Raw genomic sequence first — 27242 nt, forward strand, 5'->3', positions numbered from 1 at the left:
ATACACTTGAAAATATTAGGGTAAAATCCAACACCCTAATAATGAGTGATTTCAACTACCCCACCATTAACTGGGAAAACTACTCATGTACCAACTCTGTTGCTCAACATTTTCTGGAATTCATAAATTCCAACGCCTTGGATCAAAACTTATCCACACCCCCATTAGGGGCAGCAATATCCTAGACCTGGTCATTACCAACATGGGCGACCGGTGTTCCACACCAGAGGTCAATTCCTCGTTGGTCAGATTCGACCACAAGCTAATCACCCTAGACATCCACATCCCATCCCCACCTCCCATTAGGGAAACCACCATAAAAATGTCCCCAAAGCCAACTTCACGCTTAAGACAGAAGTGGCAAACTTCATGGCACCCATGCAGACGGACAATAGAGGTACGACTGCTGAATCCTACACAAATGCACTTTATAAGCACTTACACGAGTGCATGGATCGTGCTATCCCTAAAAGAACCAAGATGCTATCCTCCAAAAAAAGGAAGCCAATCTGGTGGTACCCTGCCATAAACAAACTCTACAGCAGAAGAAAGAAAGTGTTGCAAAAAAGAGTAAAATCCCATGAATGGAGGAACTCCCTGGTCAGACTCAGTAAGAAGCCGAGATCCCTCATAAAATCCTCCAAAGCTAGTTACGAAAACAAAATCGGCACTGACTCTAAAGACAACCACAAAGCATTCTACAGCTATGTCAAGAATCTCCATGGCCACACTCAGATCTGCTCTGAGTTACAGCACAATGGCACTAAATAGACAGAACCAACTGATATTGCCAACATCCTGGCAGATAGGTTCTTTAGTGGGTGAGAAGGGGGATAAAGTTAGCACTGAACCTATCTCTATATCAGAAGAATGCAAAGTTCCTGTAATCATGGCAGCACAGGTAAAAACCACACTCTCCAAAGCCAAGAACACAGTATCCATGGGACCTGACAACATCCTTGGCTGCGTTCTACATGAACTGCAGAATGAAATGGCACCCCCCACCTAAGCACCATGTTCAATCATAGCCTCACCTCAGGCTTTGTGCCCACTGAATGGCGCACAGCGACGGTTATCTCACTCCACAAAGAAGGAGCCACCACGGACCCCGGGAACTACCACCCCATTAGCCTGATGAGCCTGGTCTGCAAGGCTATGGAACGTATCATCATGTAACTTATAAACAATGACACTGATAATCTCCAAACTCTGGACCCCACCCAGTTCAGGTTTGTAAAAGGCAGATCATGTCTCCTAAACCTGATAGACGTCTATGAAGCAGTCACCAAAGCCATAGACGAGGTGGTTCACACAGCCTATCAAGATCTCGCCAAGGCTTTTGACACCATCCCCCACTCTGGAATTATAGACAAGCTCACTAAACTAGGTATAAATCCCTATGTCACAAGATGGGTTGCCAACTGGCTCACTGACAGAACCCACACTGTGAAAGTATCAGACTCCAAATTACTTCAGACCAGTGACAAGTGGAGTACCACAGGGTTCAGTCCTGGGTCCTCTCCTGTTTGGTATCTACTTTTCTGAAGTACAGGCTAACACAGAAGGTCTTTGACTAATGAAGTTCGCAGATGACTGCAAACTAGGAGCCATAATCGAAACTCCTAATGATATGGACATCCTACAAAAGGGCCTCACTGAGACAGATGCCTGGTGTCAAAGCCTTGGCCTCAAGCTCAATGCCAAAAAGTGCACTGTCATCCCCTTTGGTAAAAATTCTGTACCCATGAGCTACCACACAGGTGGCAGTCTACTTAACACCGAAAGTGTGATAACAGACCTTGGGACACAGGTGAACAGTAGTCTCTCCTTTGATAATCACATCACCACAGTAGTCAGGAAATCCTTCTACGTGGCACACCTCATCACAAAAAGGTTTCTCATCCAGGAAAACGGCGATCATTGTTCCCCTCTACTCGTCACTCATTAGACCCATTATAGAGTACAATTCCCCTTTTGGTATGTACCTCACAATACATCTACAACTGGATAGGCCGCAGAAATACCTCACAAAGAGGATTACTGGCTTCAAACAGATGCCCTACACAGACCGTCTCAAAAAACTCCAGCTTTAGTCCGTTGCATATTGCCTACTCAGAGGCGATCTCTGCCTAACATACAAAGCTATGTCAAACCCAGAGCTGTTAGACATGCTCCACTTAAAGAAATCCCAATCCCTCCGAGCTACACACTCTAGGGACTTAAACCTTGTCACCACAATAAAAAGAACACGCTGGAAGGATAGCTTCCTGTCCCAGAGACTTCCCATACTCTGGAACAAACTACCTATCTATATCAAACAAAGCTCTTCATTAGCAGCCTTCAAGAAAACTCTTGATGATTGGATGGGAAATAGGAAATACACCCCAGGGATCACCTCTGTGGCACTGCACGACAGGGGCATAGGAAAATAATTTTCTTGGGTGACGAAAGCCAGGGTACCTTTTTGGCTAGGCTTATAAAGGCCCTAGGGCCAATAGCCTAGTACCTACCTATGAACATCTGGAAAGATTATTGCACACAAATTCCAGTTTTTCAGAAAAAACAATGGAAGTAAACACTAACTTATAAACACACTTCAGATGTCTTGCAATCTTTTAAAATGCATCTTTTACAACAAAATAAATACAATATGCCAAGGTAACTGCCACCCTTGCATACAGCTTCACTATGTCCTACAGGTTACAAAACTAATTACTCATTATATATACTCAACATACAGACTGAAACCAGTGAGAGGACAGATACAAACAAACAAATCATGACAAATATTTCAGCATTAGGCTGCAAAGTTTCAAATTTAAAAACAAACCATGCTTCTTTTTGTAGAAGTATGACCAATACATTACAATACAATTGTTCATCCCATATTTTACACAATGAAAAACTTTTAACACTTCCAGTTCTAATGCATGGCTTTGTTAAAAATGGGTGGCTACTGTGATATCCTGTGAAATATTCCTAACATGTTCCAATATTCATGTCCTCATCAGATGCTTAGTCTGACCTTGGGCACCCTTAGGAACTTGTTTAAGAAGGAAAGCTTCAGAAAGGGCCTCCGAGGTTCTCTTTTCTTGAAGCACAGGAGAGCTTGGAGTAAAGCCCTTGGTCTTCCACTCCTGGAAGAACCTTTTCTAGTGCCCAAGTCTACCAGGTTTTTCAGAACCTGGGAAAAGGACTGCAACAGGTCTTTGGGAACTGAGGTAATACCTATTAACAGGCATTTCTGTATGAACTGAAGACTGTACCGGTTTTCTTACACTGTTTAACACTCATTTTTCTTGAGTAACTACTTCCTCTCTTTTACAGAGAAGGACAAATACCCCCCAAATTATTTTTGAGGTTGTGGACATGTTTGCAAGGGGTCAGGGCTGGACACAGGGAGACAGCAGTTGGGCTAAGTCATGGCTGATCCCTCTGAGGGTACTTGCCCTGAGGACTCCCAGACTTCTCTCAGTATTTTGCTTGCCATTTCTTTCTGCACCTTCCCTTCTCCTTTGCTGACCAGGCAGGTTTCCGTCTGGGGTCAGAAGGCAAGGTCTTGGCAAGGAAATTTCTGGTACACTGAAGAATAAGCCTGAAAAATGCATTTGACTGACATAATGGTTTTATACTTCTCCACCAGTTTATGATATGAGGGTCCAAAGAGTAAATACTTAATAGGGCATTAAGGGTCTTCTTCGCATTGTCTGGCAAGATCATGGTCCCCATTCAGGAATGTCTCCTAACACAGGAAGCTAACCCTGTAAGCTGCTGTCCAACATGATGCATCCACAGCATCACAACTACAATTCTTAAGAGTGCTTAGCAACTTGAAAGGATAGATCACATAAGTTAAACTGCGTTCTCAGGCCCTCATCCTCAGTCCCTTCTACCATAGTTTTCATTTGCTCTAACAGGGTTTGTTGATAAAGCATTTGGATTAGCAGATTAAAGCCGTGAAGGAAAGAGCAGCAATAATATAAACATGCTTATCAAACCTATGAAAGGCTCTGCACTCCTTGTTCTTTGGGTACAGCATGACAAGCGCTTTATGACTTGCAGAATAATAAAAAAATGTATGTTTCGTAATATGATAAATGGGATGAAATAATGAGCAAAAATGACTGTGCAGCCAAAAAATGTCCCTTGTGCAGACCAACAGTACTGAGTTTCAAGGGAATGAGAAGCATAAACATTGTGAATCATGCCATTAATGTTGTTATCACCAAACGTACTGGAGTTAATTTGGATGAGTACTTGTTTTATTCTTTTGGTTCTTTTGGTTCCTAGTCCTGGATTCCTGCAATTTATGGACAGCTAAAGATTTACTGGAAGTTTTCAAATCGGCCTTTGCACCCAGTAATAACTTTGGTGGGTAAGATTCTGGGAGTGGATCGCTACTGAACTATGCTGAACACAGACACAATAGTACTTACAAAGGATGCCGCTGCATATTATAAACTTGTATGTACGAATGAACATATACATACATCTACACATCAAGATGACTGTGTATGCACCTCCAGACACACGCAGACGCACAATACCATGCTAATGGTTTGCACTGTATTAGATATTTGAGTATAAAATCACAATCATTGTATTTGGTCGATATGTACGAACATAGAAAGACTGCTGTTAAGCAACTATTTTTGATAACTCCAGATCAAAAAACTTCTAACACAACTGAAAGTAGAAAGGGTTGTCACCAAACTTAGAGAGCCTACGACAAGACAAATAACCAGTGATCCTACTCAGGTGTTAGACATATTTTGCAAATTTTATGAAAATTTGTATAAAGCAGAGGGATGTGGACACCAAAAAACAGCACAAATGGAAACATTTATGGAAGACTTAATTATGCAAAGAATAGAGGAAGATGAGACTCAACAACTAACAAAGATAGGAGATAAGATAAAAATACAGATGCATAATTAATCTGCAGGAAATTCTCCAGGACTAGATGATATTCATGTGGTAGGAGGGGAAGCACCACTATCTTGGAAGAAAGCGGCAGTGGCTGCATTACCTAAAAAGTGTAAAGACTCATCAGACCCAGCTTCATATAGATCTATTACAAATTTAAATCACAGTTATAAAGTGTTTATGTCTACATTAGCTAAAATTGATAGATAAGGATCACTGTGGTTTTGTGGAGGGGAGGCAAACATTTGCCAACATTAACAGAACAATGATGTTCCAAGAGGGAAGCAGAATGTATGAAAATGCTGATGATGTTGCTGGGGTCTTGATGCAGAGAAAGTATCTGACAGAGTAAGCTGGGATTTCAGTAGTGTAGTGGAAACATTTGCATTCCCTGACACAATTAATAAGGTTAATTAGGAGGCTACATAAAGGATTTGTGTCAAGAAATAAAGTAGGAGAGTTACTCTCCAGTAAGTTGTGTCTGAACAGAGGAACCAGGAATGAAGCCTAAGGCTGATGGCTCCAGGTGAAAAGTTGTCTTTGGGAAGGGAGTATGTATCCTATCTACAAGTAGGATCTGACTGTCTGGAAACTTTAGGGGCCAGCCAACAATAGCTGGAGGGGTCCAGAGACCTTTTCTTAAACTTATCTGAGCAATCCTTGGGTCTCTTTCCTTTAGATTTTTCTCTTGCTTTGTTGCTATCCTTTTCTCTCTCTTTTTCTTTATCTCTTTCTCTTTCCTTGTCTCATTTTTTCTGGGAGGAAGAGGAAAAGGTGGTTGTCTTTGGGTCTGAAGACATTTCAGACCCAGTCTGTGGAAGAAAGCCCTTTCAAGGTAAGTTTTTTCTTTCTAACTTGCAGGGCTCTGGTGCTGAATACAGCACAAAAGGAGCATGAATCCTTGAAGTGGAAAGGTCCCAAACAGTAGACATGCTGTAAGTGTGGGTCTTGAAGGGTTATCTTATGCCCACAGAAGGAACATTTCTTAATATCTTTTGACATTAGAAAATGAAACGGTAATAAAAGTGTATATAAATTTGAACTACGAGTTATCTATAAATGACTAACTTACTAACCTAACTATCCTAACACTGAATTTAAGAACACGCACGTAGTAGAAAAATCTGAAAATCATACTACTCTAATGTGAACTACTACAAAGAAGCTAACGCTACTCTAACCTAATAAACATTATGAAAAATGTCAAAAAGGGAGGAAAATATTTTCACTTATCATGAAAAGTAATAAAGATCTCAGTCCACAAGTTTGGTTTAGTCAGGAGGCAAATGAGATCTGGAGTAATTCAGCAGGAAAGGAGAAATGTGGGTAAGGGAGGTGTCAGAGCTGTTGGATCTAAAGCTTTGGTATAAGGCGCTGAAGTTGGATCTGGCCTGATCTGAAAACCTCCCAAACACACTGAATTAGATAAAAAAAGACCATATCAGCTCTCAATTTCTGATTGTGGGAAGAGCTGAAAAATATCTTTTCTATTTGAAGTAAGGAAATCAAACTGATTTATCAAAGACTGCCAATTCAAGAGTATTTCTGATTTTTTTTTTCTTTTTGGTTTATAGCTTGCATACTTAATTTGTTTTCTTGTTTCTTTTTGTTTTCTTACACTGTTTGTTTTATAGTTTGAGGAAATACAAAAGTAGTAAGCTAGAGTCAAAGAAAACATGGTTTCCTTTGTGCAGGACAAATTAAATGCTCCAGATTGTGGGTGGAGTTGAAAAACAGTAAGTTTATTTAAGTTACGGAAAAGTAAAAAAAAAAAAAAAAAGTCAACATTTCCTAGTGAGAGTGGTAGAAAAGACTGCTTCTTGAGGTTTTTCTTTTGGATTGTATACTTGCATTGTTCTGTTTTATTTACAAAGGAGAAACCCTCAAGAACACAATCATGGATTCCCATTTACTGAGAGCTCTGGATAAAATGGAGGACCTCCCTCAGCGTGAACTTAAGATTTTTACAAGATTCTGTCTCTGGCTTCCAGAGTGGGATGCAACATCTCCTACTGTAATTGCAACTGTATTGACACTTTAGGGTCACAGGTATGTGCCAACATAAGATGGTATGGCTGGAGTTTTCCTACATTAAGTTTTACTGGAGTTAAAAGTTCTAGATTAGGACCAAAAAGACCACTTTTCTTTCTGTGGTGCCAAAGGGATTAACTATTTCTAAACTGTGGTAAGGAAAGCGGATCAAAGGTTCACTGTGATAGCTGCTAGAACAGACTACTGCTCTGTGTGTTTCTATTTTGCCTGGTTCACCCACCCTATTTCTTTTGTGTTCTTGAGCCCACTGCCCATTGGATCACTCTCACTTTCAAATGAGTCACCCCATCAGAAGTCCACAGCAAAGAAAAAGGAATACATTCATTTTCACATAATACACACAAACCTACAGGCAAGCAAGTTGAAGGAACAGTTCAACCATGGCATATACTTACCATGTTGGGGGAAACTCAAGCACCTGAGGAAAACCAAGACAAATACAGGGAGGACGTACCGAACCTCCAAGGACTGCATTCCACCTGAGAAATGATCTAGAGAATCAACAGCTGTGAGGTATCAATGTTTGCATTCCATTAGTGTTTACATATCCAAGGAATAAAGAGATGTGCATCCGATAAAAAAAAAAAAAGTTTTACTGCTAGACACCCAGAGGGTACTACTAAACATGCAATTTACATAGCTACTTATAAAAATGCTAGTCCTTTTACATAAGCATAAGTTAAAGTATCTGGATTTGTATATAAGCAAGCTGTAACATTAAATGCAAGGAGGAAACTGTATGTATGTTCTATACACCATAGTGAGTTTATTTATGCCTCCAAGAGATGGTGAGTTAGAAATACAATCATGAATATACAATGGATGACTTAGTATTAAATGTATTATAAAGAGAAGCGCATTCATACAATAATTTACCATACTGCCTATTTATCCACATGTTAAGAATGTAGAAAATTCCTACTGTTCCCATTTAAGGATATGAAGGGCAATTCCACTTAACTGCTTAAAGACCATTTACTGAGATTTTGTTTGCTCAAGCACATATCTTGATCAAATATTTACTCACCTCTGTTTGACTGCTACTTGTAACAATAAGGTTTTCATTGCAGTGGTCTTCACTGACCTATCACTGAGGTCACTTAGACTTGGCAATGCTCTTTCTCTAAGGAATGAACTAAGACGAAGAAGAGTGAGGGGATGCTGGAACACAGCCCCCCCCAAAAAAAAAATGGGGATGCAGGAAGGCTTATTTCCTTATAAAAACACTTATTTTCCTTAAGAAAAGTTTAATTTAAATAGCACTCCCTCCACAAATGTGTGTAGTTTGATGTTTTTCATACTGTAGGGATACGTTTTGAGGCAGGAGGGTGGAAGACAGTATTTCAAGAAGTTGCAGTTCAAACTATCATAAAGGAAGCTTGAAGGGTTCACACTTGAGCAGTATGAATAACCTACTGCCCTTATTTTTAGCACTGGAAGATAGAATAAAGTTGTAATTATTTGAAAGTACTGCTCTGAAAGGGGGAAGAGTCAGTGAAAGAAGTCTTGAAAAGGACTAATGTTTTATAGAGAAGGTAAAAACAGAAGGGTAAAACAGTAGTGTTTTCAGAGGTTCCCCTAGTACTGAGAAGCCATCAGGTTAAGAAAGATAACCACCGAGCACTACAAATATTAGTTCAGGGAATATGCAAAGGAACAAGACATGTGACAACAGACAGCTGAAAGAGAACATGAGAGAAAGATGCCTTGTACAGCAATGACGGGCATCATTCTTAGTTTCACACTAAAACAGTGTGTAAAGATGAGTAGAGCGAGATGCACCAAGGTGGTGGCACCTTTAAAATAACAAGAAAGGGGGTACTTATAAGAGGGGATGGGGCTGACAATGAGAAAAATAGCTCAGAAGGTGAGAGGAGGGAATATATATATGACAGCACAGAGGACTACAGCTTTGAGCTGTAAAATAAACACCTGCTATACTCCAGGGTTTGATTCCCTCAGCCTCTACTTACCTACTGTCTGACTCTCAGTGAGTCACTTAACCAGACAGGGAGGTCTGGGTCAAACTGGAAACTGGGCTAGTCTCTTTAATGGTCTTCTGGATTATGGCATTAGCAATGAGTTATGAACCTAGTTTGTAGAATGTTAATACAGGGAGCATAGGGAAAATGAGGGAGTAATAAGCAGTTATGGAAATGGGTCAGTCTGATACACTAGGAGTACAGGAAACATGAGTAAACAGCAGCATGTGACAATACAAGAACCAGGACTGTCAAAGGAAAAGATGCATCTCTACTACTGAAATGAGTTTCCCTTGTACTTTACTTTTTTCTGTGTGTTTTTCTTCCCATTGCCTGTTGACTATGACCTTAGACAGACAGATGAATGTGACAGGACAACATCCAGTCATCAGGATTTAATTACTTGACCCTATCCCCCCATAAGGCAACCTGCTACGTGCAGAATCCCACACAATGTCACCCCATGCATGCTCCTGCTTCACCAATCTCTACATGGCGCCAGCAGAGATGTTGGATGGGCTGTCTCCCTCTATCCAGGTTAGGTAAGTCAGTATCAGCTACTTACTTTCACCCACACTGTGGTCAACACTTCCAACATCTAGATTGCTAGTCAATCCCAGATCATTAGGTTCAGTTAGGGCTTTATTCCCTTGCAACACAGAGCTAGCACACTTGCATTTTAATCATATTATCCTAGAGCCAGGTCATGAAGTTACAATTTGCTTATTTCACGACTAAATAGCTAGCGTTACTGACCTTGATAAATCTGAGAAATCAGCTTCTTCCTCTTCACATCTTTCATCTAGCTCTTTCAAAGCAAGTGTAACATCCTCTTCACAAATAGACTCTGGAGAACTCTCAAGTGCAGTGGTTTCCTGAAGTTCATGGAAATCATCATTATATGCGTGCTCCTGTCTCTCCTGAAGCTCATGGAATTCTTGACCAACGTAGGACCCCATGTCTTCACTAACACTGCTCTGGTCATCTTTAGCAGCTGTGTTGCCATCCTACAAATCACAATACAAGCATACAGTGTAATTTCCATGAATTATACGCTGCAAAATAATAATAATAATAATAATAATATTAGCAGAAACCCAGATTCTGCTGGGGGGGGTGGGAGAGGTATCAACTGGCACAACTGAAAAGACATCTACAGACTCTGCTGTAGGGATGGATCCTGTAACATACTGCATAACTGTCCTAGATGAACTACAGGAGCCAAGTACAGTTGTGTACACTTACCATAAATGTAGATGTTGAGTGTATTCACTGTTGCAGTCATCACATTAGGGTTATCCCTGCCAGCGTAGCCTTCAGCCGGCCTGAATACCAGAGGCTTAGTATTTCTGCGTCGGTTGCTGTCACTTCAGGACAGACGTCAGGTCGTCAGTAGTATAAAGTAAGGCAGCCGACGCCATTACATCAGTTTTTCTTGCCCTGTCAGGAGCCCCCCAAGTGGGAGACAGGTTATGGTGGAAGAACCCCACCAGTAGAAAGTAAATGCCAAAATGGTCCTTGTAAGTAGAGAGAGAGAGAGAGAGAGAGAAAAGAGGGGGACGGATGGAGGGAAACCAGGACTGCAATGGTGAATACACTCTAACATCTACAGTTATGGTAAGTGTACACAACTGCACTATGTTCTTTATGTTTCACTGTTGCAGTCATCACATTTGGGTTGATTCCCAAAGCTGAGAAAAAGAGTGGAGGCAGTCAAAGAGACTAGGGGCTGGTTAGGATGCTCTGTAAGACTGCAGTGGCAAAGCCTACCCTGGATATGGAGAAGATAGGCAGGTGGTAATGCTTGGTGAAAGTATGAACAGATGTCCAGGTGGAAGATTCCTGGATGTCCCTGGTGGGGACTCCTCTGAGGAAAGCTGCAGAGTTGGAGGCTGCTCTGGTAGAGTGAGTCCTGACCCCCTCAGAGGGATGTTTTCCGTGTTGCTTGTAACAGAAATGGATGCAGTGTGCTACCTATTTGGAAACTGTTTGTTTGGAGATGGCTTTGCCCTCTGCCCCTGCAGCAAAACTAACCAGTAATTGATAAGACTTTCTGAATGGTTTAGTCCTGTCTAGATAGAATCTGAGCTGTCTGTGCTCATCTAGAGAGTGCAGGATCCTTTCCCCTTTGTTTTGTGGGTTAGGAAAAAAGGTGGGCAAAGGAATGGATTGGATGAGAGCCACACTGGACACCATTTTGGGCATGAAGGATGGGTTAGTCCTGAAGGAAACCCTGTCAGCATGGAAGATGATGAAGGGCTCCACAGCCATGACTGCTTGCAGCTTAGAGACTATACTGGTTGAAGTGATAGCCAGAAGAAAAGCGGTCTTTCAGGAGAGAACTTTACCTCTGCTGAAGATGCTGGTTGAAAGGGTGGCAGGGTGAGCTTTTCCAACACAAGGTTAAGGTCCCAAGCTGGGGTGGGTGCTCTTCTGGGTGGCCTCAAGTTGCTAGCCTCTCTTAGGAACTGTTTAATCAGAGGGTGTGAGAAAAGGAGCTGCTCAGTGTGGAAATTAGCAGAGATAGCAGAGGCATGAATTTTAATACAGGCAAAGGAGAGACCACTGTGTAGCAGGTCAACTAGGTAATCCAGGATGAGAGGTAGGGAGGGCTGGTCCGTACTAGCTCCCTTGGTCTAAATCCAGGTGCAGAACCTTTTCCATTTGTCAGCATAAGACTTTCTAGTGCTAGGGCATCTGGTCTCACGTATAACATCTAGAACCTATTTACTGAGGTTGGCAGATTCATCAGTGGTCAGGGAATAAGCCAGGCTGCCAAACTGAGAGTCTGCAATTGGGGATGCATGAATTCTCCTTCCCTGTGGGTCAGGAGGGTTGGGGTCTGAGTGAGATGCCATGGTGGCAGTGGGGACAGGCTGTGAGGCGAAGCCAGTCTGGAGCAATAAGAATTGTCCTTGGTTTTTCCTCCCTTATTTTGAGTAGTACCCTGGTGAAGAGAGGCAGTGGGGAAAATACATAAACAGATAGATTGACCCAGGGGATGGATAGGGCATCCACTTTCCAAGCCATGCAGTGATGCTTCCCTGGTGCAGAACTTGCTGAGCTGTTGGTTGGTGTGGGAGGCAAAGAGGTCGACTTTCAGGGTGCCCCATTTCTACGTTATTAGGGTGAAGGTTCTTTTGTCTGGCTGCCACTCGTGTAGGTCCAGATTAAAGTAGTCTGCCAGAGAGTTTAGAGAACCTGGCAGGAATTGTGCTAACAGGTGGAGTTGAATGGCAGAGGCTGTGTGCCAAAGGGTCATGGGCAGCCTGCATAGAGGGTAGAAGCGAGTCCCTCCCCGCTTGTTGATATACCACAGTACAGTGGTGTAGTCTTGTTTTGATCAGGACAGCCCCTGGGGAGTGTAGGGGCCTGAAAGCTGTCAGTCCATGCTGGACAGCTAACATTTCTTTCTGGTTGATGGATATGCTGTGGGCTCCATTGGCCCTGTAGGTACCTGCCATCCAGGTGGGCACCCCAGGCATAGTCTGATGCATCTGTGGTGAGGGTCTGGGCGGCGTGGGGTGGTGAGAAAGGTAGTCCCTTGTTGTGGGAGCATGCTGCTGCCCACCACAGAAAAACTTTCCTTAGGCAAGGTATCACTGGTATAAGAGTTTCCAGGTCTTGAGTGTTGACACCAAAGGCTTTTTAGGTACCACTGAAGTTTCATCATATGCAGTCTGGCATATGGAATAAGTAGAATGCAAGATGCCATGAACCCCAGAGCTTGCAGGATTTTCCTTGCAGATAAGTGGGGTCTGGTGGCTAATTGAGAGAAGTAGGCTGTTGGGTACGTTTGCTTTTCTGGTGTAAGGAATGCCATCTGGGATGCTGTGCCCAGGCTTGCTCACAGGAATATAATCCTTTGGGTGGGTACTAGTTTGTATTTCTTTTTGTTGATAGTGTACCCTAGGAAGATCAGTAGGGATTTTACAAAGGCCAGGTGCTTGAGCCTGAATTAGGCAGTCATCTAAGTATGGGTAAATCTGGATATTCCTTTGTCTGCAAAAGGCAATGGCAGGAGACAGACATTTTGGGAAAACTCTGGGAGCAGTAGATAAGCCAAAGGGAAGCGGAGAGAACTGAAAGAGCAGGGATCCAGCCCTGAAACGTAGATATTTCCTGCATGATTCGCTGATAGGGATGTGGAGGTAGGCCTCTTTTAGGTCTAGGGTGGCTAGCCAAGCATCCTTGGACAGCATGGGTAGCAGTTGCTGGAGGGTGAGCATTTTGAATTTTGGTATCACCAAGAAGATGTTTAGAATGGATAGATCGAGGATGGGGCAGCCAGGTGCCTTCTTTTCTGGGTACCAGAAACAGTTTGGAGTAGAAACCTTGGCCTATCTGTTCTGCAGGAACGTGCTCTATTGCCCTCATAGAGGGCAGGGGAAGGACTTGCTTTTTCGCCTCTGCCCACTGGTTTGGAGGTAGATCTAGGAACCCTTTTGGGGTCGGAAGAGTGTGGAAAGAAAATCTGTATCCCTGGGACACTATGTTGAAGACCCAGCAGTTGCTGGTAATGGCGGCACAGGTGCTTGCATGAAAGGAGGGTTTTCTCACCAGGGGTAAGTGTAGGTGGGCAGAGGGAGGGGGTGGGGGAGGAGAGTCATTGTGAGTTCTTACCATGAAGGGGTGGCTTAGAACTCCCTGGTTTTGAAGTGGAGAAATTCCACTGTTTTGATCTCTGCATTCCCTGTGGCTGTTGTCTGGGGGGTCTGCTTCCCCGGGGTCTGGGCTGAACTGACATGGTAGGAGCAAGAAAGGACCAGTGCTTGGAGGGGCAATGCCTGCTGAACCTTGGTGGCTGGACCTGTAGGAAATCCTTAACTGTCTGCATAGATTTAGCTTTTTTTTTCTATCTTTTTTAAAACCTCCTCTGCCTTAGTGCCAAATAAGTTGTCTTTGTGCAAGGGTGCATCCAATAATTTAGATTTAACACGGTCTGGCAACGGCTGTTCCTTAAGCCATGCATGTCTTTTAAGGACAGAACCAGTGACTGCTGCCCTGCAGGAAGCTTCTAGGGTGTCAAAACCACAGTGTAAGGTATGCTTAGTCACTTGACTTGCAGAATGCATTAACTCTTGCAACTCTTTAGATTCTGCACAAGCAGGAAAGGAAAACACTTTTTGTTTGAGGATTTCCATGGTATGTTGCTGACATTTTAGCAAATGGAACTGGCAATTTAGTGCTCTGATAGCAAGAGTAGCAGAGGGGTATATTTTTTACCCCATCTGTCTAATGCTCTTGAATCCCTATCTGAGGGGGTGGGATTCTTAGCAGAGGTTGCTTTAACTCCTTTGGGCCCTTGAGTAATTACCTCAGGGCCAGCAGTAAGGTTTTTGAAAAGAAATTTGTGAGTCAGGGACTCTGCAATACCTGTTAGGTTTCCTGGGTGCAGGAGGGAGGGTGTCAGAAGTCAAAATGGATTCCAGAAAAGCATCATCCACAACATCCAGAACGGGGGGAATGGCCAGGGGTCTGTGCTGTGGAAGATCGAAGAATTCTCTGAGTCTCTTTTTAGACTGAGCGTAGTCCTGACATTCCCACTGGAAATGCTCCCATAAGGTATGAAGGGTTTCCCCAAAGGAATAGTCCTTGGGTGGAGAGGCTGAAGGAATGGATTCCTCTGCATCAGAATCCTCATATGCAGAGAGGGGTTGCATGCCCTCATATTCAGATGCATCAGAGTCATCAGACTCCTGTTCAGACAAAACTTATGGGGACAGATGTCTTTTCTTTTTGGAAGGGGTAGCTTGGCTTGCCCTGTTCAGCATGATAAGGTCTTCCGCCATTTTAACCATTTGAGACTGAGGCAAAGAAGCAGGTGCCTGAGATTGGGTCATCAGTTTCTTGGGTGTAGTTCATACCCTGGGCTGTAAAAACTTGGTAGTTTTTGAAACAACGGTAGACGCGAAAGAAGTCGTTGCTTAGTGATGAGAATCAGTAGTGTGAAGTACTTCCTGGGAAGCCAGTGCCTGCTCAGCGGCTCCGGACCCATTCGAGGGTGAGACAACCACAGGATCCTTAGTTGAAGAGTTTTGTGGCATACTGGACTCCGAAAGGGCCTCGGTAGCGGCCTGTGAATCCATAGAAGTGGGCATCAGGGGCTTCAACAGCACCTCACTAAGGACAGGAGAACGGACGACTAGCTTAATGGAAGCGTCGGTAGGTTTGGACCATTGCGGTCTGTCTCTGTCTTTATCCTTAATTTTTTCGGAAGATCTGCTGTTGGATGGCTTACCACAGCCATATCGCAATTCGAGAACTGTAAGTGAAAATATCTAGCTAGAATAAGGGCCCGATGGTGTATAGATCTGACGTTAAACAAAGCACAAAAGTGACAGTGAGGGACGTTGTGGTCTGGGCCTAAGCAAGTGATGCAGTAAGAATGAAAGTCTCGGTGTAGTATTTGCTTTCAACAGAAGAGACAATTAACCTTTTCTGACATCGGTCAGAGCAAGAAAAAAGGATCCCCAATGGGGTACTTAGATTTTAGAAGACTTCAGCTTCAATTCGGAAGACGAAACTCAGGTAGCGGCCAACCAGCACTCATCCAAACTGTTTTTGCTTTGGGCTCCTCGGCAAGAAAGACTGATGTAATGGTATCGGCTGACTTACTTTATACTACTGATGACCTGATGTCAGTCGTGAAGTGACAGCAACCGACGCAGAAATACTAAGCCTCTGGTATTCGGGCCGGCCGAGGGCTGCCCTGGCAGGGATAACCCAAATATGATGACTGCAACAGTGAAACACGAAGAAATTTAAGGGGCAAAATCCTGCAGAAAGGGTCACCTGACAATGCATATTAAAATGTATGCAAGCTGTAGTTTTCCAATAAGCCAGAGCTGAGAAGATATGACAAAGAAAAGTCGTGGCTGTCAAAGTGTGGCAGTCTGGTAATTACCAAGCTAGCTAGTGCTTAGACTCCCAGTTCCAGGTCATAAAGACCGATTTCCTGCAGAAGGATGGAAACTTCATCCTAGAGGTGATACGAGTTACATGGCCAGTCTTGTGGAAAGGAATGAATCAGTAGGGGAAAAAAGCACCAGCCAGATCAAGGGTCATCAAGGACTCAGAGACCAACAAAATAGTAATTACAGAAAACAACTTCACATTAACAGTCCATTTATGACTTCAGAGTTATTTAAATTTTGATTTACACACGGAAAAAGGTATACATGCATTTTTACAGATATTAGATATTTAATGGGATTATTTTTAATGTCATTAGATATTATATTTCACCTGTAAGAGTTCAAGAGCAAAATATAATTCATATTCTATGCTAAGTTTAAGGGCAGCATATTCAACTATAGTGATATGTATGGCACCACAATGAAGCGTTACAGGCTACAGCACATCTTCTGCAGGTTTCCCTTTAGGACAATTTAGTGTCATTTAAGACATATTAGTGCTGACAGAACAAAGACTGTCTACTTAAACTTGGCCTACAAAAGCCTTGATTTTTTTTGTTTAAAATCTGGAATGATCTAAAAACTTTCAGCCTTGCAAATGCTGCCTTAATCAACAAATAATATTCTTTTATATAATATGCTACCTTGCAAAAGACATACTATCAGATTCCACCAAACAGAACAGTTACAAGTTGAGGAAAAAAAAGGCACTGTTTAATTTAGCATTTTAGCTGCATCAGTGCAGAGGGTAAGAATCTTGGACTCATAATTAGAAAACCAGGAACCTGTGCTGAATGTCAAAAAGAAATGCAAAAGTGTGGATCTTGATATACAAAATATAAACTCTCTGAAGTTTTGAGCATCAACAATGGAACCATCAGCCATCCTAAGAAGTTAGACAAGCGAGGACAAGCAAGGTAGAAAAGAACAAGTAACTCCTCCAGAGAGGATAGACACGTAATACAGACAATCAGATGAACAGACCCATAAAATATCAAACTATCCATATGTCAGCCAATGAAGGCACTGTAATACTGCCGCTCTGGACTTATTAGTGACCACCGTACAAACAACTGCTAACTGGCTAACAGAAAAGCTGAAGAGCCCAACATGCTACTATTAGTTTTCAGGACTTTTTAGTACTTTACAGAAAAGAAACGTTAAATGAACCTGACAGGATGGAACTGTCTTCCAGTCAGCAGATCTAACCTTGTAAGATATACCCCGGATTAGCAAGGCACGGGAACTACTTGATCAGCTCAAATGTAAAATAAAAAATAAAAAAATGCCATGACTTTTACATTCCCACATCCAGGAAGACATACACTGCTCTGTGAACACTATAACAACTTTCAGGAGACGAATGGGACCACACTCCAATATCCCTCATAAGGCTTACCATAAAACTTTTATCAAGGCACAAAAAAAGTCAGTGGAGATTTTTTCCCCCTCTCCTTCAGTACTGACATTTTCTACCACCAAAAAGCTCAAGAAATAAATACTCTCTATTTGCCCATCATGCACGTGAGGAGTAGGAAAATTTACTCACCACATTGTGTCAACATTAGTTCTCCAATCCTTCTTTTTGACAGTTTCATTCTAGGACAGCATGGTATTTGTCCTCAATATTGCCTATGCTGATAGTCTCAGTACAGATGCTCCAACCAAAGGTCATCCTTAAATCAGACTAGATGTTTCAGAGGTCTCTATACCCTACATTTCTACCACCTCCCTCAAATAAGGCTGTGATCTTACCGACTGCCAGTGCTCGTCTTAACCCATGTGGGTGCACTCCACCAAAAGCTACTGGCTTACTGCTCCCTATCCCAGCAAACTGCAAGCACAGGCACATGTACAAAAATGTAATCATACTGTATTTTGTCCAGAACTCAAGTCTACTTCAACCAAAGTTTAGTATTGTGCTATGAAGTCTCACCACATTTACGCTATATAATATAGATGATAATCTGCTAGTTGGTGCAGTACTGACTGATCCAGTCATTTTCTTTTTTTAACTTGATCAGCCACAAGCTGATAACTGAATAACTCAGGGACACTCTGCTCTGAAATTACTCTGGTAGATAATCTGCCACAGTAAGGTACATGGCTCTACTTCCCAAGTGGCCGTGGAATATTAAAAGTTCTAGCTTAGGAACAATATACACCTTGTGCTGTCCCCAACCTCCAGAAAGCGATTAACTGTCTCTACTTTTTATTTAAATTAGGAATAACTGAATCAAGGTTTTATACTGAGAGCTACCAGAAGACTGCTATGCGAGGGTTTATTTTTTGCACTTCATTAATCATGGCCCTGTTTTGTTCTTTAGCCAGATGGATTGAGTATTTCTGCTCCCCTTAGTGTAAATTTCAGTTAGAACCCCCTCTCTCTCCTATTAGGAAGCATTTCAAAAGTATACTGTGAATGCCATCCCCTTAAAGTAATCAAATTGAAAGCTATACACCTACCATACTATAATGTATCTGTAAGATGTGTGCCTACTTTCAGTAAAAGTCAGATTTCTCACCTTTCCCCTTCTTGGTATCCTGAGGTTACATACTGCAAGAAATCCAGATAAACAAAAAAACAGTAGCCAAACAAGTAGAATATTGGGGCTAGACATTGCTGACTGCTAGGACCACAGAGCAGATCATCAGTTGCATGCCCTGGGTTTCAATAGGGTGATAGAGGTGGTGGTAGGTGTTACTAAAGATGGACACTTCTTAAAGGTCTAACAGTTTCTCTACTGAAATGTTGGCACTCATAATGTTGAACACCTATACAATGGAAAAAAAAAGACAGAAAATCCAAGAGAAGAGCAAATCTGGAGTATTGCTCTTCACGTTTAAACTTCTTTTTGTAAGGGGACAAGCCCCTCACACTCCTTAAACTTACATACACCAACTCAGAAATCACCATACCTAGAAGAAGAGGGATTCACAGAAATGGCCATCTTGGACTTGGTATATGCAAGTCTGCTTTTTCAGACATTTCATTTTCATATTTTGGGACTCACTGAAGTAGGGCATAACATTTCAAATGGCTACTAATCTAACATTGTAGCAAGTACACAGCTTTTGAACTTGATAAGAAATGATTCTTCAATAACAGTTAGGACCAAGCCCCAAATATACACACTTGAGTGGGTCCCTCTTGGCAATCACACTCTACCACAGTGGCCACAAAGAAAGACTGCATCCTGGAGGAAATATCTAGTTTATAATGTTTGTTGATTTGCTGAATCATTCAGACTTGCCCAAGCTGCTGCACACACATCTACTGAGGCATTTTTCGAGAAGATGGCCAAGACGGTTACTGATTTGGTAGAACAAACCTTAGATGGTGTTGACAGGTCACACACTTCTTCAATGTAACAACACTTTATACAGTCAGATGTCCATCTAGAAAAGGTGATTTGTGGACAACTGAAAGCTTTTTTTTTTTTTTTTTTAATTGGTGTGACAAATACAAAGAACTGATCCTTTTTTGGAATTCTTTAGTTCAGCTAATGCAGAAATTTGTATTATTTGGATGCCCACACAATGCAGGATGTATTCCCAGACTACCTAAATCTAAACAATTTGAAATAGTGTGAAACTAAACCAAGGATGGCAGTATTTTAGATACCATAATGACAAAACTAGGATTTTTCTGCTCTGTACCCATGTTGGACCCTCTCTAACACAGACACCATCATCACTGCTACCCTTAAAGTAAAATCAAGCTTGGTCACAAATAAATTTACTCATAATAAATCATCCCTCCTAGATTTTAACAATGGAATCAATGATGCAATAAATGGCATAGATGAAATCTAACTGGGATGACATTCTTCAGCGATACAATTAACTCCTCTCATAATATTATCAAGGAGATCCACGACTAAATTTTTTACTACATTCATGAACTCATACTGATAAGAACCAAAGAATCATTTGTTAAACAAAGTCATAGTGGAGAACTCTAAAATGGGGAAGAATCCAAGTATGGCATGGATTGAATACAAAAAAGCATTAGATAGTATCCCACATTTATGGAAAAAAGAGAGTGCTTAAAAATGTACAAGATACACCCTACATGAATCAACTACATTATAGTGAACATGAAACAGTGACAGACCACTTTGCAATTAAGCCATGATAAAGGGCAAATTATTATTCCAGGGATAAAAATTCAAAGGGAGATATTCCAAGGTGACTGTCTGTCACCACTGTTAATTTGTCTTGCCCTCAACTCATTAAGCTGCCTACTTAACAGCTTATGCCATGGCTATAATTTGGCTCCTAGAAAACAACAAAGTGTAAGGACTTATCTTCCTTTTGCTAATGATTTAAAACTGTATAACGCATCAGATGAGGACCTGAAAGCACAACTGCAAGTTGTTAAAACTTTTTCAGATGATATAAGAATGTCATTTGGCCTTGATAAATGTGCAATATCAACCTTTAAAGCAGGAAAACTGCTGCACCAAGAAAACACCAGTTTGGGACAAGCATGTGACATAAAAACTTGAGCAAGAGGGAGTGTATAAACATTTGGGAACGGATGATGGATCAACAATAAAACATGAACAAATGTGAATAAAACTTAGTCAGGAATATTTTAGAAGACTTAAATTCATCCTGAAAACAGCACTGACATCTAGAAACAAAACCCAAGCTATAAACCAATTTGCTCTTCTTGTCCTAACTTACAGTTTTGGAGTGACTGACTGCCTCCAAAATGTGCTGGATAGACTAGATAGGAAAGTAAGAAGGATGCTTTATTGCTACCAAATTATTTATAAAAATCAGTGCATACCAAGATTACATATTCTCCGTTCCAAAGGAGGGATGGGCCTCCTTGAAACTAATTACATGTATAGATCTGCAATTGTGGGACTCCACACATATGCTGATCTCACAAGACCCAAACGTAGTGAAAGTTTTGAAACATGAGGAGAATAAATCTAAGATTACTTTTCTGCTTAATCTAGCAGAACCACATCGGTGTCAAGCAGGAATAGAAATCAAACTAGAAGTAGATAAAAATCAGGTAGCAACTGAATGTGTCAAAAAAACAAAAGAAAGAATATAAGGTGAAAGACCAGATGAGAAGGCAAGAAATGTGGAAAATGTATAAATATAGTTGCAAATGTAGAAAACGTCTGGAAGAACCTCATGTTGATCAGGAACAAACTCATGAATGGTTAAGGAGAGGCGAATTCAAACCAAGAGATGAAAGGTTATAATATTGTCAGCCCAAGACAGTGGGTTGCGTTACCCATTAGTTTACAAAGTTCACTGAACACATGGGAGAAAACAGACAAATGTAGGTTTTGTAAAACCGAATTGGAAGCCATCGCACTCCTCGTTGATGGTTGTGACATACTAATGGCAGAAGGACTGTATAGTGAAAGGCATAATAACGTGGCAAGATTGTTGCACTGGGGATTGTGCAAACATTATGGTACTGAAGTGGCTGAAAAACACTGGAAAAATGAACCACAAAGCATCATAGAAAATGATGAAGTTTACATCACACGGGATCATCCATTATCAACAGTTCAAAAGACAGATGCTGGAAAACTGGATACAGTGGTCCATGAAAAGAAGACAAAAGTAGTACTGATCACTGAAATCGCCACACCCAGTGACTACAGTGTCTTGCGTACAGACAGACACAAAGTCAAAAAATATCACGATCTGTAGGCAGAAATGAGAGCAATGTGGAAGCAAAGATACCCAGACAGTTCCAATAGTAGTAGAAGCAATGGGTCTTATAAAAAAAGACTCTACAATCATATTTAGATGTGTTACCAATGGATGTAACCCCTATGCATTGCAGGAGGAGTCATTACTGGCCACATTGCGGGTGCTGTGAACACTTCTGGCTGACATCAAAGATTGAAAAAAATACTAATTTCATGAACTTTAAATGTATGTTGACTTAGGAATGGAGTCCATTCCTGTCATGGTATTAGAAACCCAAAAAACTTGGAGAAATTACAAGATAAGAAACAATAGCACAAGTAAATTAAAAAAAATGTTCCTGTGGTGGAATCACAAATGTAGTAAGATATTCAACAAAAATATTACTTAACTTCAAAAAATAACAATATAAACACAAATCTAGATTAAATAAGGTATAGAAACAAGATGCAACATCTGTTGTGCTCTAAGAAAAGGCTTGCAGGTCCAGTTAATGCATACAAACCTTAATACTTGCCATGCCTATCCACAAGGTCTCTCCCTGCTCTGCTAGCTGGAGGTATCACAGTCCTTCCACAATGGAACTACCATGAACTCACCCCCCTGAGAATGGTGAGTGGTCATACTTTACCCCCACTAGCTACTCTAGTGCTTGAGACACTAATCAAATTTAGGGCATCTGGGGCACAGTCAAGTGTGTACCTTATAGTTTTGATTAGGTCAGAGAAATACACATACAAGATGCTTGCTTTATGTAGACTTTTTCTGATTACAGAGAGCACTTGGTTAAAAGATCCTTTGACGAGGCTAATATAACTTTCCCTCAAATGAAAAAAATATAATTTTACGGAGGAAAAAGCAGATCAAAAACATTTTTGATGACTGTAACACCAAATCTAGTAACACAAAGAAATACACACATATAAAGTCTTACAAAGAAAGTTACAGAAAAAATAGACACAGTAAACTTAAAAATCCAAAAGTAGCTTGGGCTCTGTTCCCAGAAGTAGGATGAAGGGACAAACCAAAGAAGTTATGGCCCACCTAGCACTATTTAAAGGTGGTCCTCAGATGTGTGTCCCAGAGACTGCCTCTACTATGGGAGCAGGCTTACCATCCACGTGAAGCTACGTTCATCTATTACCCAGTTTAAGCACAACCTCATCCAGTGGATAGGGAACAGGAAATGTACACAGGGCCTATTACCCATGTCGCTTACAGACAGAGGTAGCTTACAAATGCCTGATCATCAATGTCTTATTTAGATGGTGCACATATAATAAGGACAAATAAGTCCACAAATACTATCTTCCAGAAGCCTTTAGGAGGAGAGCTATGGAAGAATGAAAATAGATGTTAAGGTGAGTACATAACGTCTTTATCTGATGCTGTCAATTTTCATTCTGACCTGAACTGATGGGACAGAGCCCCCAGCTACCTAATTTCCAGGGCGGACTCCAGGAAGGATATTCCTGAGCACAGTAGAACCAACAGATGCCCTTCCTCTGGAGACCAGATCTAATTTGTAATGAGTAATAAAGGTATGGAGAGTAGCCCAAGTAGTTGCTGCACAAATATCATCCATGAACATTCTGGACTGAAATACTGAGGAAGCTGACATGGATCTAGTAGAATGATGCTTTTGTAAGAATGACGCCCATTTTGTTATACACAAAGGAAATGTAATGTGTTATCCATTTAGATAGTGTAACTTTGGTAACTGGTTTACCAATGTGGGTTCTGTAAATGAAACAAACAGCTGATGGGATTTTCTGATGTTCTTAGTTCTATGCAAGTAAAAATGCAACTGTCTGAGACCATCCAATAAGTGTAGCGCATCTTCACCTTTATTAGAAAAGTTGGGGAAGTGTAGTAACTTTTGAGTTGCCCAACTCTAGTATAAATCTGATATTGGACACCCCTCAGTCCCATTGCATCAGCTCATTCTACTGAGTTCGGTGAGATCAGTTGTGAAGTCACACCCATTGCTTCAGCTCATTCTACTGAGTACAATGTGATCAGTTGTGAAGACCCACCCCTTTAGCATCTTAACCTTGAATTATCTTCTGTCGCTTCAATTAGTACTAAAAAATGAAATGTTGTGCCTCTTATAGCTGCCTTGTGCTTAGGTAGTTAGTATGCCACATTAGATACTGCTTATTGGTAGCCTGATTAAAAAACTGATGACAGTATTCTACTGAATTCCTGCTTTGAGTTGTTTTTTTGAGCTAATTTATCACATTTAAAACAATTTACTGTCATTTAACTGCATTTCATTGCTATTTACTGCATTTCATTACTGTTTACTGTATTTTTTCATGCTGATAGTTTTATTTTTGTCTGTAAGTGAATAATCTGAGCTTTTTTGTGAGTTTTACTGTTACCCTTAAATTCAGTGGCACAGTCTGGACACAAGGTTTGCTGCATCCAGAGCCGTTTGTTTTTGCTTTCTATTTCTGGCAGCCATCTTGTGTTGGTAGGGACCTATCTTCTCTGCAAGTGAGTAGCAGGCCAGCCTGGACTTTGTCTGGCACAAGCTGGTAAATAAAGCAGGGACTAGCAGGAGTGGCTAAATTTCTGTGTTACTAGAATCTTCTATTTTTTGTGCACGTCACGCACCTCAGCTGCACTTTTATTAACCCACTATGAAGTATTCCAGCTACAAATTTTCCCCTAGTAATACTTGTATGTGGATCTCCTACTAGTACTCCTCTTAGACCCTTCACCCTTTACCCCTTAGCTTTCTCTGGCCACTCTCCCTCAGATTCTGACAAATATGGATGGACAATTTCCTAGTATTTCTCCTGCCAGTGTGGTTGATATGGGCATCCTGAGACAGTGTAGCAGCTGCCTCATGTATACGGACAACCCTCTACTACCACCTAGGAACACAATTTGTATGAGATGCAATTACAATTAAGAACCTAGAGTCTATACTCTCTGCCTCACAAGCCAGTACATCAGACACTGAGAAGGTTGTCAACACAAACATCACCCACAACTACACAACACACCCACATATGCGGAGGTCCTCAACAAAAACATACCCAAACAAGAGAGACCTCCGAGGCAAAAACACACGCAAATTCCACTGGCCGTCACATCACAAACCACACACAGTCCACACACCTGTGTCTCACAGCCACTAAGGCCTAAACATAAACCCAACATATTAGTCATAGGAGACTGTTGTGAGACACAGATGTGCCCCTCACCAGGCTAGATAAGGAGAAAGTCACGGTTAGTTGTTTGTCTAATCTGCCATAACACCCATGCACTCAAATCTCAAAATAGCAGGTACTGTTATGCCTCTGTCATAGTTCTGGTTGGTGTGAATGACTTGAGACAGACCTCCCTGTACTAGAAGAGAGACATGCGCAAGCTCACTGAATGTGTGTCCCAGGTAGGTAGGTTCCTAGCCTTAAGCAGCATTCTATCATCATCCAGAACGATGCCTCAATAAGAACAGAAAATGATTGACTTTAGCAATTGGCTTAGTTTCTGGTGTCATTCCAAGGGGATCCAGTACCTGACAGCCTGGGAAGACATGAACGAATGACCAAGATGCTTTGCCAGAGATGGCCTGCATCGGTCTCCCTTGGCCTTCAGCCAAAGGCTCTTGCCTCACCCATAGTACCTTTTTTAGGCAATGCTATGCAGTCAAAACTATCAACATGAAAAATTTCATCAAAATGCAAATTAAAGGTCATGCTGCAAAACACTAGGAGTCTAAACATGAAACTGCACTCAGTGCAAGCATTCTTAGCCCTGGAAGATGCTGACATTTGTGCAGTCACAGAAACCTGGTTCTAAGCTGTGGATGGCACCCCAGCCATACCAGGTTACTCATCCTTATCATACATTCAGACCCCAAACTGTGGGCAGCAAAGCAAAAGGAGGTGGAGTTGCAATATATATTAAAGACATACAAGCCTCCAAGCTCGACATACATTATGATGCACAGGAGACACTCCAGGTGCAGTTAACCATTGACAAGACCCTTATCAAATCATAGCTAGCTACAGGACCCAACTTTGACTCAAGATGCCCACTCCATCTATATGAACCTCTTCAAATCCATCAAGATTCAACCTTTTATCCTGATCCTGGGTGACTAACTATCCAACCATAGACTGAAAAACTACTCGAGCCAAAACACAAATGCCCAGAGATTTCTTGATTTTGCCAATGCAAATGCCTTGGACCAGTTGGTGGACACCCACAGAAGAGGTGATAATATCCTGGACGACTTGGTATTAACCAACACGAGTAACCACTGCAACATCCCTACAGTGTCATCCTCCCTAAGATCCAACCACAAAGTGGTCACTTTCAAAGTCACCATCTCCCCTTACGCCCCTAGCTATGGTCAAGCAAAAAACCTCCAAAGCTGATTGCATCCTCCTGGGGAAGGTAAAAACAGCTTCACAGCCCCCCTCCTCCTCCACAGGAACTGGTACATATGTCCAGACCTACACCAAAGTACTATACAAGCATTTATATAGCTGCATGGAATCAGGAATACCAGACAGGACTAAATCCTCCTCAAGGAAAAGAAAATCTGTCTGGTGGACATCTGCAATAAATAAACTCTATAATAAAAAGGAAAAAAATTGCTGTCCAGGACCAAGGAGGAGCAGGAGCCTAATTGGAAGCAATCTCTCCCTAGCCTGAACAAGAAAATAAGAGCACTAGTGAAATCCTTTAAAAATGAGGAAATGGAAAACGGAGAAAAACAATCAAAAAAATAGTAATACAAAAATTCCCCCGTTGTACAATTAAACCCATGTAGTATAGACTACACTGGATTAAGTTTCTAGGTGTAAGCATCAGTTTACACATTTAGTCATCAGTACTATTTAAAGTTGTTTTATATATGTTTTATCATATCTGTTTTACACAATATATACAGTAATTGTTTACAGACAAATTATAGTGACTTGTTTCTTTAAAACATTGTTCTCTGACTACATGGGTTTAATTGAATGTAATTAACACAAAGTTATTCTGATGAAGTTTCCAGCATTGGAAATGAAAGCGCTTAATTTTTTTAACTTACATCGCTCTGTTTGTATTGTCGAAATAAATCATGTATGTGTTTTAAACCATTCGTGGACTGCAGAGTCTTTGAAATAACTATTCCAACTAGCAACGTTTGTGGGACAGCCTTCATTGGTTCCTGTACAACAGGGGAATTTTTGTATTACTAGAAATCCTTTAAAAAGCAAACTGAGTCCAAACTGGCAACATCTACTTAAGACAATCATAAAGCCTTCTCCACATACGTCCGCAATCTCAAAGAAAGTACTCAGATCTGCTCAGAACTGGTGGTCAAGGACACCACATGCACAAACACCATAGATATAGCCAACCTGCTGGCAGACAGGTTAAGTGAAAACTTCAGCACTCTGTCCTTCCATCAGTAAATCGGGACATCCCCAGCACCTGCCCCCTTCCCCTTATCTCTAGGGAGCAAGTTATCACTGCCCTCTCAAAGGCAAAAAATACAGCCTCCATGGGACCAGATAACATCCCAGGCTGAATCCCATATGAACTCAGGAAGGAACTTGCAGCACCATTAGGCACCCTATTCAACCAAAGTCTGAGTACAGACTTCATCTCAGCCGAGTGGAGGACAGCCACTGTCATCCCTTTACACAAAGGTGGAAAGTCCACT

The 27242-nt window shown here is 41.5% G+C and overlaps 1 protein-coding gene across 1 annotated transcript in view; it reads right to left on the reverse strand.

The window, feature by feature from the left end:
• The window catches only part of FRYL (FRY like transcription coactivator), a 3917685-nt gene that overhangs the window by 446604 nt on the left and 3443839 nt on the right, over window positions 1-27242 (reverse strand). The window contains exon 54 of the mRNA XM_044055727.1: window positions 9717-9967. Within this exon, the coding sequence (XP_043911662.1) occupies window positions 9717-9967 (251 nt within the window). The remainder of the gene's footprint in view (window positions 1-9716; window positions 9968-27242) is intronic.

Source organism: Protopterus annectens, chromosome 14.part0, assembly GCF_019279795.1.
Source record: "Protopterus annectens isolate FY-2018-M chromosome 14.part0, PAN1.0, whole genome shotgun sequence".
Lineage (NCBI taxonomy): Eukaryota > Metazoa > Chordata > Ceratodontiformes > Protopteridae > Protopterus > Protopterus annectens.